This window comes from Salvelinus namaycush, chromosome 31 (assembly GCF_016432855.1).
Source record: "Salvelinus namaycush isolate Seneca chromosome 31, SaNama_1.0, whole genome shotgun sequence".
Taxonomy (NCBI): domain Eukaryota; kingdom Metazoa; phylum Chordata; class Actinopteri; order Salmoniformes; family Salmonidae; genus Salvelinus; species Salvelinus namaycush.
In genome coordinates, this window is record NC_052337.1 from 2,912,535 (window position 1) to 2,926,617 (window position 14,083).

Consider the following 14,083-nt stretch of genomic DNA (forward strand, 5'->3'; position numbering starts at 1 on the left):
GTCGGTAGAGAACTGTGATACTGATGACCTTATTTAGGCATAGAGCCTGTCGGTAGAGAACTGTGATATTGATGACCTTATTTAGGCATAGAGCCTGTCGGTAGAGAACTGTGATATTGATGACCTTATTTAGGCGTAGAGCCTGTCGGTAGAGAAATGAGAACAGTTTGACCATGAGTTTATTTAGCACAACTCCATGGAGAACATTGGACAGAGGTCCTTGGGCGTAGGTGACAAAGGCTTTCCCAAACAAACATCTCCGAGTTACAAAAGATGTTCTCCTTCGCCCGCAGGGATGTTATTCTGAAATGATTCCAGTGCTCCATTGACTCTTTTGCTCTGGATTGTTTAAACAACAGGGTCTATAGTGCCGTTATCAAATCAGGAATTCCCTGCTCATACAGACGTTCTTCTGTTATACTTACAGTATGATACTTTTGAGATGATGGCTGCTTTGTGAGGTCTGTTTTTAAGTAAGTCTAGTTTGAACAATTCCAGGATGTGAACTTGATCTGTAGAGTTGATGTGAAAAGAATAGGTCTGTAACATACAACTTGGTCTGATAACTTGATGAGGCCAGTTGATACACATCCGGGAAGGTAGAAACCAATACACTGATTATATTCATCCTTGACAGAAACACAATTGAAGCCTGAAATAAATAGCCACATAGCAAACAATTACTCCCCCCACCCAACCCCCCCTCCCATGTCTGTCCATCAAGCCCAAACTAACTTCCGTTTAGTTTCCTGCCAGTTTGAGGTGTGATCAGATGTGACCGTGCCATCAACAGAAGCTATTTTGTCTGCCAATCAATACGGCCCGCAGCGTAATTGTCTGTGACAAAAACAGATACTGTGAAATTAGTCCGCAAAGTGTGCAACGGAACCACAGGCGTTAGTGATTTATAACCCTCTATGGAGGTAGGGAGACGGCTTCTCTGTCAGGGAAGAATCCCCATTTTATTTTTTCACTGCTAACACTTCTTGCACATACACAAATATTCTGCTGCCACTGTCAAGGCTTTGGAATGAACTGTTGACTGATCATTAGCTAACGTGGATGTGGTTTCTCTCTCTCTCGCTGTCTGTCTCTCGCTGTCTGTCTCTCGCTGTCTGTCTCTCGCTGTCTGTCTCTCGCTGTCTGTCTCTCGCTGTCTGTCTCTGCAGAGTCATTTAGGTAATGTGCTGGTGGACATGAAGCTTATCGACATCAAGGACACTCTGCCTGTAGGTTTTATTCCCATCCAGGAGACGGTGGACACACGTAAGCACTGATTTTCTCCTCTCATATCCTAAAGCTCTCCTTCTTTACCTCCCGGGTCTATTTCTAAGCCTCTCTGACTAACCATCAAAGCAGTCAGTGTTACAGCATGTCTGATTTTATTTAAACATTTGCCTACAAATGTGAAAGCAAATCAGATGATTTTATGAGTCAGACTTTGTGGACTCTGGGAGATAGGATACTGGTGACATGGTTAGTTTTGATTATTTATAGACCGTAACATGATCAGAGACCTTTTACAGTGCACTGACACTCTCTCCTCTAACTCTCTCTCCTCTTTTCTCTCTCTTTCTTTCTTCTCTCCTCTCTCTCTGCTTTTTCTTTTCCCCTTTTTCTCTGTATTTTCTCTTCTCTTTGTCTGTCACCCTCCTGCTTCCTCTTTGTCTGTCTCTCTGTCTGCTGGCCACACACAGAGGAGCAGGCCTTCCGGAAGAGGAGGCTGTGTATCAAGTTCATCCCACGGGACTCCACAGAGGCAGCCATCTGTGACATCAGAATCCTGGGCAGGTCCAAGCAGGCCCCACCGCAGTACACCTTCATAGGGTTAGCAGCTGTGATGTTATTAACATGCCCTGCCTTTAGATATCATAGAGCCAGATGATGTAGAACTAGGGTTTTTCTGAATAAGCCAGCCACCAGGAAATGGGTTTAGTTTACTTGTAAAAATGGGAGGGAAATTGGGGTTTCACACAATTTGAGTTCCTTCAACAGGTTATGAATTGAGGTGAACAGGCACCATTTTGAGCCGTCCTGTATGCAGGAAATGGATGACGATGCTAAAAGAGGCTGTGGTTGTGTTCCAGAGAGCTCAACAACATGGGGATCTGGTATCGCATGGGTAAGGTCCCGCGTGCCCAGGAATCTTCGCCAACTCCAACCACCAATAACATCCAGAACATCAACTCGACGGCCAACACCACACCAACCCCAGCAGCCCCCCTGCCCAAGTATGCTACATTTTCCATATTCTCATTTTATTTGACCTTTTATTTAACTAGGCAAGTCAGTTCAGAACATTCTTATTTTGACAGCCTGGGAACAGTGGGTTTATTAAGTGCCTTGTTCAGGGGCAAAACAACAGATTTTTTACCTTGTCAGCTCTGGGATTTGAACATGCAACCTTTCGGTTACTAGTTCAATGCTAACCACTAGGCTACCTGCCGCCTCATTCAGGACCTCTTGCGTGTGTGTGTTCCACTTCCCATAATGCAGAGTGGTTTCTATTTCAAGTCTGCAGCCAAGTAAGTTAAAGAACAGGCACGTTGTGTTGATACAGTGTTTACTAAACAGAATGGGAAGATGAACTGTCTGTAGCCTGCGGCTAAAGAGTAAAACAAAGGGAAACTGTGTCTATATGCTTCTGCTAGAGACTGAGAGGAATACTAGTCTGCAGCAAGAATAGTGAGCTTTCCTCACATCTGAAGTGTACATGTATCTTCACCAGACTGCCATCAGGGCTTGTCTTGGTGGTTGTCTCCCGACTGCCATCAGGGCTTGTCTTGGTGGTTGTCTCCCGACTGCCATCAGGGCTTGTCTTGGTGGTTGTCTCCCGACTGCCATCAGGACTTGTCTTGGTGGTTGTCTCCAGACTGCCATCAGGGCTTGTCTTGGTGGTTGTCTCCAGACTGCCATCAGGGCTTGTCTTGGTGGTTGTCTCCAGACTGCCATCAGGGCTTGTCTTGGTGGTTGTCTCCAGACTGCCATCAGGGCTTGTCTTGGTGGTTGTCTCCCGACTGCCATCAGGGCTTGTCTTGGTGGTTGTCTCCCGACTGCCATCAGGGCTTGTCTTGGTGGTTGTCTCCCGACTGCCATCAGGGCTTGTCTTGGTGGTTGTCTCCCGACTGCCATCAGGGCTTGTCTTGGTGGTTGTCTCCCGACTGCCATCAGGGCTTGTCTTGGTGGTTGTCTCCCGACTGCCATCAGGGCTTGTCTTGGTGGTTGTCTCCCGACTGCCATCAGGGCTTGTCTTGGTGGTTGTCTCCCGACTGCCATCAGGGCTTGTCTTGGTGGTTGTCTCCCGACTGCCATCAGGGCTTGTCTTGGTGGTTGTCTCCCGACTGCCATCAGGGCTTGTCTTGGTGGTTGTCTCCCGACTGCCATCAGGGCTTGTCTTGGTGGTTGTCTCCCGACTGCCATCAGGGCTTGTCTTGGTGGTTGTCTCCCGACTGCCATCAGGGCTTGTCTTGGTGGTTGTCTCCCGACTGCCATCAGGGCTTGTCTTGGTGGTTGTCTCCCGACTGCCATCAGGGCTTGTCTTGGTGGTTGTCTCCCGACTGCCATCAGGGCTTGTCTTGGTGGTTGTCTCCCGACTGCCATCAGGGCTTGTCTTGGTGGTTGTCTCCCGACTGCCATCAGGGCTTGTCTTGGTGGTTGTCTCCCGACTGCCATCAGGGCTTGTCTTGGTGGTTAACTATTTGTTTTGTGCCTTTCTCTAAGTTAATCAAGTTAAAATAGTTTAGTGTAATTATTTTATTGTTTACAACAACAAAGTTTTTACTATCAATTTCACTCAAACACCATAGTTTGACAGTGAGATTTAAACTCTGTAATACTAGGTGATGCTATATAAATGGACGTTCTGCTATATCCCCCTGAGGAAAAAGCATTACACCATGATCCCACGGTCCGTGCTATCTGGGATCCTTGGGACGACCCTAACCTTGACCACAGGAACACATAGAGACCGTTGGGATTCCTCTCACACTGTTGCTCTCAGACAATGCTCCACTGGACTAGCAGCGCTACCCCAGCCAGGCTAGCGTGTAACTCCACTGGACTGGATGGATGCTCTGTAGGCTTTAAGCACTGGAGTGAGTGGTAGAGGCAGCGTAGCCTCCTACTGCTGCCAACAACAGTGTTGTGTATTTTTTGGGACTGGATTTAGGATCGTTATCCTAAGCGACAAAGTTAGTAGCATTTATAAACTAGGTAGTTAGAGCCCCTGAATGCTTATTGCTTGAAAGACGTGAGACAATATACCATGGGTATGTTGCAAAACTACTAGTTTACTGTTCTAATTATGTTGATAACCAGTTTATAATAGCAATAAGGCACCTCGGGTTTGTTGTATATAGCCAATATACCACGGCTAAGGGCTGTATCCAGGTACTCCGTGTTGCATAAGAACAGCCCTTAGCTATGATGTATTGGTCATATACCACACCTCCTCGGGCCTTATTGCTTAAGTATACTTTAAGTATACTTTTTAATTAAATGTGTTTTTGTGCAATGCTTTTCGGCCATTTTAAAGAGACAGGAAGCTGCTTCCTCTCCCAGAGTCTGTCCCCCTTTTCTTTCAGCCCTCTTCTCTCCAGGGGTTGGAAACAATCATTTCGTTCTGAACCAGTTCGAACTCCTTTGTTCCCTTTTTAAACCTTTAAAATCTTAAAAAAATATATGTTTAGCTCTACATTAAATTGCTTAACCAATCATGCAGTGCGGGTAGAGCAGCTTGCTATGGAGCAGGCAAGCTAGTTGTTTACATGGAGCAGGCAAGCTAGTTGTTTACATGGAGCAGGCAAGCTAGTTGTTTACATGGAGCAGGCAAGCTAGTTGTTTACATGGAGCAGGCAAGCTAGTTGTTTACATGGAGCAGGCAAGCTAGTTGTTTACATGGAGCAGGCAAGCGAGTTGTTTACATGGAGCAGGCAAGCGAGTTGTTTACATGGAGCAGGCAAGCTCAGCGAGTTGTTTACATGGAGCAGGCAAGCTCAGCGAGTTGTTTACATGGAGCAGGCAAGCTCAGCGAGTTGTTTACATGGAGCAGGCAAGCTAGTTGTTTACATGGAGCAGGCAAGCTCAGCGAGTTGTTTACATGGAGCAGGCAAGCTAGTTGTTTACATGGAGCAGGCAAGCTCAGCGAGTTGTTTACATGGAGCAGGCAAGCTCAGCGAGTTGTTTACATGGAGCAGGCAAGCTCAGCGAGTTGTTTACATGGAGCAGGCAAGCTCAGCGAGTTGTTTACATGCTTGATGGGAAGACAAGTGTCAGGCGTCGAGATGCAACTGAAACTTTGCAGGTGGCGAAAGAGGGTGGAGGAGTGTTGGGCATCTTGTGATGACATGTATTATCTGAATTAGGCTCACAGAATTATATCTACGGAGGTACGGCTTCTATGGAGGAACTTTGAATGTCTTTGAACTTCAGTGTTAGCTAACAAAGCTTGTGTGTGCGGAGCGTCACCAGAATTAAAAACACGTCTTAGCTTTTTGTAGTTAATAAATCCAATGTGAACTAAAGTATCCCTAACTAGCATTTGAAAAAGTTAATCCATTCTTTAATTAAAATACTCTCTCCCCATCTTCTGATTCACACTTGTAATGTCAGTAGGCTACAGCTATGTTTCGGAGGGGGAGAATTTTTTTCCTAGTCCCCCCCCCCCCCCAAAAAAAATGCAACAAATCGCCTATGAAAATCCCTCCCTTCCTCAATCAGAATTTTCTTTCACCGCATCCGCCTGCCGAACATCTTTGCCAGTGAGTGTGCGCACGGTCTAAGGCACTGCATCGCAGTGCTTGAGACGTCGCTACAGACCCGGGTTCGATCCTAGGCTGTGTTACAACCGGCCGTGACCAGGAGTCCTATACGGCGGCGCACAATTGGCCCAGCGTCGTCCGGGTAAGGGGACGGTTTGGCCGGGTCGGCTTTACTTGGCTCATCGCGCTCTAGCGACTCCTTGTGGTGGGACGGGCGCCTGCAGGCTGACTTCGGTCGTCAGTTGAACGGTGTTTCCTCCGACACATTGGTGCAGCTGGCTTCCGGGTTTAGCGAGCGGGTGTTAAGAAGCGCAGTTTCAGAGGACGCATGACTCAACCTTCACCTCTCCCGAGCACGTTGGGGAGTTGCAGCGATGAGACGATCGTAATCACGAAATTGGGTAAAAATTACACAAATAATAATTATGAATAAGAAATACCTTATTTACATAACCCCAGAAATTGAGCTCAGGTGCTTCCTGTTTCCATTGATCATCGATGTTTCTACAACTTGATTGGAGTCCACCTGTGGTAAATTCAATTGATTGGACACGATTTGAAAAGGCACATACCTGTCTATATAAAGGTCCCATCGTTGACAGTGCATGTCAGAGCAAAAACCAAGCCATGAGGTCAAATTAATGGTCCAGAGAGCTCTGAGACGACAGGATTGTGTTGAGGCAGAGAGGTGGGGAAGGGTACAATTTTTTTTTTTCAGCATTGAGGGTCCCCAAGAACACAGCGGCCTCCATCATTCTTAAATGGAAGAAGATTGGAACCACCCAGACTCTTCCTAGAGCTGGCCGCCCGGCCAAACTGAGCAATTGGGGGAGACTGTCCTTGGTCAGGGAGGTGACCAAGAACCCAATGGTCACTCTGACAGTGCTTTAGAGTTCCTCCGCGGAGATGGGATAACCTTCCAGAAGGACAACCATCTCTGCAGCACTCCACCAATCAGGCCTTTATGGTAGTGGCCAGACAGAAGCCACTCCTCAGTAAAAGGCAATTGACAGCCCGCTTGGAGTTTGCCAAATGACACCTAAAGGACTCTCAGACCATGAGAAACAAGATTCTCTGTTCTGATGAAACCAAGATTGAACTATTTGGCCTGAATGCCAAGCATCACGTCTGAAGGAAAGCTGGCACCATCCCTACAGTGAAGCATGGTGGTGGCAGCATCATGCTGTGGGGATGTTTTTCAGCGGCAGGGACTGGGAGACTAGTCAGGATCGAGGCAAAGATTAACGGAGCAAAGTACAGAGAGCTCCATGATAAAAACCTGCTCCAGAGCACTCAGAACCTCAGACTGGGGCGAAGGTTCACCTTCCAACAGGACAATGACCCTAAGCACACAGCCAAGACAGCGCAGGAGTGGCTTCGGAACAAGTCTCTGAATGTCCTTGAGTGGCCCAGCCAGAGCCCGGACTTGAACCCAATCGAACATCTCTGCAGCGACGCCCCCCCATCCAACCTGACAGCGCTTGAGAGGATCTGCAGAGAAGAATTAGAGACACTAGAATTAGAGACACACAGGTGTGCCAAGCTTGTAGTATCATTTCCAAGAAGGCTCTAGGCTGTAATCGCTGCCAAAGGTGCTTCAAATACTGAGTAAAGGGTCTGAATACTTACACTATTGTGATTTATATATATTTTTAAAATACATTTATAAACCTGTTTTTGCTTTATCATTATGGGGTATTGTGTGTAGATTGGGGGGACACACACAATTTAATCCATTTTAGAATAAGGCTGTAACGTGTAAAAAGTCAAGGGGTCTGAAAACGTCCCAAATGCACTGTATGTATATCTGAAATGTCAGATGTTAACAGAATGTGTAATTAAAAACAAATGTTTTTAAGTGAGGATTAGGCTGTAGTGGGGGAAAGTGGTGGAGTTCCAGTATTTAGCTACACGGCAAAAAAGTTATTAACTACTGTAAACAGTACCTAGATTTTAATTTAGTTCAATGACCACCAAGCTACTGCAAAATGTAGTTGAATCACTAGTTGACCCCAACACTAGCGCCAACATACTTACAAAGTGGTAGCGAAGGTTAAAACATTTTCTTTTGTGTGCCTGACAATATGACTTAAATTCGCTCCAAAAGACTGGATTGTTACGATGCATAATTGTTTCAGTCCCCTTGCCGCCACACAATGTTCTCTTCTGTAATTTACTAAAGAATTTCAGCACACCGCAGTCAGAACCTCGGCAGAGAAACAAGAGGAGTGGCATCTTGTTCCCCACAACGATGATAAATTGGATTCCAAACTCCAGTGGCCACTGTGATCCACTCCCTAACCACCGCAGTCAGTTTTTCTGTGCTTTGTTCACTGAGTAACTTATTGCCTGTATGTCAATTGAGTCACCAGTCTAAAGCCTTCTCTGAGATGTGGCTGATTTTCTGAGTTTAATAAATGCAGTTTTTCATTTGAGAAAAGTTTGACAGCCACAGAAGGACCATGGATGCTTGTTAGTGTAACATCTTGCCTGTGAAGTGGCTCTGCAGCAGGGCTCTCGAACCCTGTTCCAGGGGAGCTACGGTACCATCCAGGGCCCGGTTTCCAAAAGGCATCTTAAGGCTAAGTTTGTCGTAAGAACCTTCACAGGAGCATCGTTACATCTCTGAGCTGTTTCCCCAAAACCATCGTTACCAAATTTGCACTTAAACGCTTATTTACTAATTGCCTCAGACCACTCAAACAGCTAAGTGCTTCGTTAGATTCGTTTATTTACCTACTGCGTCACTTTATACACAGAAGATCTCCGCTAAACATAGAATCAATGTGTTTATCTGTCTCTCTGTGACCACTGATAATTTCACAGTGAAGTTGACTACAAATACAAAGTTGCCAATGTCTTTGCAATTGTTACAAACAAGTGAAGGGGAAAAAAGGCTGTTTTATTCAAGATAAATAGCCTACAGTATAGGCCTATATAATTATTTAAATAATCTTGTTCATTCAATTGAGTTCTGTTTTGCTAATTGTAGGCGGTCTAATTATTATAATTATAAATGTCAAGGTATGAATGGCAAAATCTGATCTGAGAACAGTGCTGCCTTTCGATCCTGTCAGTATCGACACTGCTCCAATGTACTAAGCGAACGTTTTCTCTACGTGGTGTTTTAGGAAAGCCGTTGTAGGAAAGATGCATCGTTAAAAAACTTGTAAGCCTATAAATTCCATCGCTTTCGGGAAACCGAGACCTGTAGATGTTCGCTCCATCTCTAATCTAGCACACCTGATTCTAATAATGAACTGGTTGATCAACTGAATCGGGTTAGTTTCAGCTGGGGGGTTGGAGCAAAAACCTACATGAGGGTAGCTCTCTGGGAACAGGGTTGGAGAGCCCTGCTATACAGTATTCAAAAGGTTTTCATTTTGATCAAAAGCGGCTGTTCTTGATTCTGATTTGACTCTAGACGCAACTCCTGAGTACGTTGGTCGTTCTGGCCGAGAGAGTAGACCTCTCGAAAGCAGCTTATTTACTGTATTCGTTTCTGGATATTGATGGATGTTTGGTCTAGTGCGGCCAAAGGCAGGCATACTCAGAAAGAGCACCCAAACAATATCTGTCAGGTCAATCTGGTGTTTGTGAAATATCACACCGCCATTGGAATCCTATCACCAACATAATTCCCCTCCACTTCCTCAGTCAACCTTTTGAGATGAACTGAAAAGGAGATCTTCATTAAAGCTGTCCGTGGCCAATGCCTAGATTTGACGATTGTCGTCAACCTTTTAAAGAAAAAAATCTAAAAATCCTCCGCTGTCCGCACGCTGATGGAATTGATGGGGTTAAAAGGTCGACCCCCCCCCCCCCCCCCCCATCATGGCAGAATAAACCCGAGAACCAGACGGTCTGTTTGTAAATATCGCTGACTGTTTTGGGGCGACGAGGAAGTCTCAAAGTCTTGTTTTGGTATCAATCGCTTCTAACTGATTTTTATCTGTAAAATGTCTCTCTCATATATATATATATAATTTTTTTATGACACATTGATTACTAAACATGTTTTTTAAATTCTGTTTGTCCCCTACAGACATATATCCATGACGCTGCCCGCCAGTTTCAAAAGGCAAACCACTACTAGACCAGATTTTGAACACCAGAGCTCCAACCTGTACGCCATATCAGGTGAGCTACTGTCTACGGTTCTTCCCTGTCACAATAGCAAAACATCTTTTGGAATATTGCATATATTCAATGTTTTTATTTTTTTTATTTTTTCCCCCACCCATTGCATGATATTCATTTTGAATTTAGTGTTATCCCTCAGTTTACTCTGAAGTCACTTGTTGTAGCTACCCCCTCAAGGAGTCTAGGGTTTAGGATGTAGTGAGATTGATATGTTACGGATTCAAAGAGAGTCATCGTGTGGTGAGCCAGAGAGATGGACACCCCCCCCCCCCCCCCCCCCCCGGTACTGGGCAACTCAATTTTTCCATACTCTCTCATACTCTATTCTACATCTAATTCTCACTTAATGAGCTATGCATTACCACTCCCAGTACAATCTAATAGGGGTTTCTTTGTACTCTATCATTGGCACATCAAAATAAAATAAACTAACGTGTGAGTAGATGCAACACTGACACAGGAAATCTCTCCTGGAGTTGAGTGTAGGAAACCCTTTGGGTAGAGCAGGACATTTTTTGCTTTACCCAAAAGTTTTCCTTCTGTTCTCTCAACTCCGGGTGACCCCTGCACAGTTGGGGAAAGGCTGGGAAACCCAACATGACTGCCCCACTCGTCTACACTGCTGTGTAGACATCAGTTCGCTTCGACGGATCACTTTCATTACTCCCACGTTGTTTGAACGGCCGCGATGTCAGTCGGGAGAGAAGTCTAGTAACCAATTAAGACGAGACATAACCGTCAGTCAGGTGCCGGCGACGGTCCCCTTTTCGATATCCGCTGAAACAAATATCAGATATCAGCCATTTTAAGGAGCTGCACCTGCCCTTTTTTCCCCTTTTTTTAATTTGCCCTTAATAATTGTAGCTCCGAGAACTCAGCGGCGCTTTCCAATTAAAACCTACGCTGGCTCCTTGACGGAGGTCGCAATAATGACACCCCTGCAGCATTAGAGGCTGAAACTGACAGGTGAGTCCCCGAATGAATTAAACATGAGGTGGGTGGTGGCGGGGGGGTGGGTGGGGGGTACAATGAGAAGCGGAAAAGCCTCAGACAGAAGTTGTCTTTTGAGGGGAGGAAGGGTATTCGAGGCTTGTAAATGCTCAATGTAATTTACATATTAATCTCTTTGCCGTTCAGCCTTATCGAGCGCTCACCCCACTCTTGGTGACGTCTCTAAAGCTAAAATAGCAGTGACAGGCGAGGGTGCGCTTCATTTTCCCCAGGATTTATGACTTGTGTAATTTAGGATATTTTATTAATACGCTCAGACGATTGATCCCCACCCCACCCCCTCGTCGCTCTGTGTGTGGAATATGCTCGATAGTTCCAGATGACGTCTGGCTCACTGATTATGGGAAGGACTTTTCTTCTTCTCTACTTTTCATTTCTTCCCATTTATTTATTTTTTGCTCTTTTAAAAAAAATTGAGTTTCATCCTATCGACAGCCAAGTTTTCAGTTCACTATTTTACACAGTGAAAAGGATCGCCTTTTTTACAGTTGAGGTTTTCAGTCAAATCCATCCGGATATTTGGGATCATTAGAATGGAGAAATTAAAAACAAATGACATAGTAAAAGTATACATTTGAGGCACCATGGGCTCGAAGCTTCTTATCCGACCACATCCCCAACTCCGCGTCTCAAATCCTCCTCTTGGTTTTACACTTTATTAGTCAAAGAGCACAAGTAGTCAACAAGCTATATGACACAACCCAGATGTGCCACTACAGGTCCCCATCAGTTCAGTAGATGTAGTACCACTACAGGTCTCCTTCAGGTCAGTAGATGTAGTACCACTACAGGTCTCCTTCAGGTCAGTAGATGTAGTACCACTACAGGTCTCCTTCAGTTCAGTAGATGTAGTACCACTACAGGTCTCCTTCAGTTCAGTAGATGTAGTACCACTACAGGTCTCCTTCAGTAGATGTAGGACCACTACAGGTCTCCTTCAGTAGATGTAGGACCACTACAGGTCTCCTTCAGTAGATGTAGGACCACTACAGGTCTCCTTCAGTAGATGTAGTACCATTACAGGTCTCCTTCAGTAGATGTAGTACCACTACAGGTCTCCTTCAGTAGATGTAGTACCACTACAGGTCTCCTTCAGTAGATGTAGTACCACTACAGGTCTCCTTCAGTAGATGTAGTACCACTACAGGTCTCCTTCAGTAGATGTAGTACCACTACAGGTCTCCTTCAGTAGATGTAGTACCACTACAGGTCTCCTTCAGTAGATGTAGTACCACTACAGGTCTCCTTCAGTAGATGTAGGACCACTACAGGTCTCCTTCAGTAGATGTGGGACCACTACAGGTCTCCTTCAGTAGATGTGGGACCACTACAGGTCTCCTTTAGTAGATGTAGGACCACTACAGGTCTCCTTCAGTAGATGTAGGACCACTACAGGTCTCCTTCAGTAGATGTAGGACCACTACAGGTCTCCTTCAGTAGATGTAGGACCACTACAGGTCTCCTTCAGTTCAGTAGATGTAGGACCACTACAGCTCTCCTTCAGGTCAGTAGATGTAGGACCACTACAGCTCTCCTTCAGGTCAGTAGATGTAGGACCACTACAGGTCTCCTTCAGTAGATGTAGGACCACTACAGGTCTCCTTCAGTAGATGTGGGACCACTACAGGTCTCCTTTAGTAGATGTAGGACCACTACAGGTCTCCTTCAGTAGATGTAGGACCACTACAGGTCTCCTTCAGTAGATGTAGGACCACTACAGGTCTCCTTCAGTAGATGTAGGACCACTACAGGTCTCCTTCAGTTCAGTAGATGTAGGACCACTACAGCTCTCCTTCAGGTCAGTAGATGTAGGACCACTACAGGTCTCCTTCAGGTCAGTAGATGTAGGACCACTACAGGTCTCCTTCAGGTCAGTAGATGTAGGGCCACTACAGGTCTCCTTCAGATCAGTAGATGTAGGGCCACTACAGGTCTCCTTCAGATCAGTAGATGTAGGGCCACTACAGGTCTCCTTCAGTTCAGTAGATGTAGTACCACTACAGGTCTCCTTCAGTTCAGTAGATGTAGTACCACTACAGGTCTCCTTCAGTTCAGTAGATGTAGTACCACTACAGGTCTCCTTCAGTTCAGTAGATGTAGTACTACTAAAGGTCTCCTTCAGGTCAGTAGATGTAGTACTACTAAAGGTCTCCTTCAGGTCAGTAGATGTAGTACCACTACAGGTCTCCTTCAGGTCAGTAGATGTAGTACCACTACAGGTCTCCTTCAGTTCAGTATATATAGTACCACTACAGGTCTCCTTCAGTTCAGTAGATGTAGGACCACTACAGGTCTCCTTCAGGTCAGTAGATGTAGGACCACTACAGGTCTCCTTCAGGTCAGTAGATGTAGGACCACTACAGGTCTCCTTCAGGTCAGTAGATGTAGGACCACTACAGGTCTCCTTCAGGTCAGTAGATGTAGGACCACTACAGGTCTCCTTCAGTTCAGTAGATGTAGGACCACTACAGGTCTCCTTCAGTTCAGTAGATGTAGTACCACTACAGGTCTCCTTCAGTAGATGTAGGACCACTACAGGTCTCCTTCAGTAGATGTAGGACCACTACAGGTCTCCTTCAGTAGATGTAGGACCACTACAGGTCTCCTTCAGTAGATGTAGGACCACTACAGGTCTCCTTCAGTAGATGTAGTACCACTACAGGTCTCCTTCAGTAGATGTAGGACCACTACAGGTCTCCTTCAGTAGATGTAGGACCACTACAGGTCTCCTTCAGTAGATGTGGGACCACTACAGGTCTCCTTCAGTAGATGTGGGACCACTACAGGTCTCCTTTAGTAGATGTAGGACCACTACAGGTCTCCTTTAGTAGATGTAGGACCACTACAGGTCTCCTTCAGTAGATGTAGGACCACTACAGGTCTCCTTCAGTAGATGTAGGACCACTACAGGTCTCCTTCAGTAGATGTAGGACCACTACAGGTCTCCTTCAGTAGATGTAGGACCACTACAGGTCTCCTTCAGTAGATGTAGGACCACTACAGCTCTCCTTCAGGTCAGTAGATGTAGGACCACTACAGCTCTCCTTCAGGTCAGTAGATGTAGGACCACTACAGGTCTCCTTCAGGTCAGTAGATGTAGGGCCACTACAGGTCTCCTTCAGATCAGTAGATGTAGGGCCACTACAGGTCTCCTTCAGTTCAGTAGATGT

The 14,083-nt window shown here is 45.7% G+C and overlaps 1 protein-coding gene across 2 annotated transcripts in view; it reads left to right on the forward strand.

Annotated features, from left to right (window-relative positions):
• The window catches only part of mvb12ba (multivesicular body subunit 12Ba), a 51,082-nt gene that overhangs the window by 25,049 nt on the left and 11,950 nt on the right, over positions 1-14,083 (forward strand). For both annotated transcript variants that reach the window (XM_038970734.1, XM_038970733.1), the window contains exons 4-7: positions 1,170-1,266; positions 1,698-1,827; positions 2,088-2,231; positions 9,805-9,899. In XM_038970734.1, coding sequence (XP_038826662.1) covers positions 1,170-1,266; positions 1,698-1,827; positions 2,088-2,231; positions 9,805-9,899 — 466 coding nt within the window. The remainder of the gene's footprint in view (positions 1-1,169; positions 1,267-1,697; positions 1,828-2,087; positions 2,232-9,804; positions 9,900-14,083) is intronic.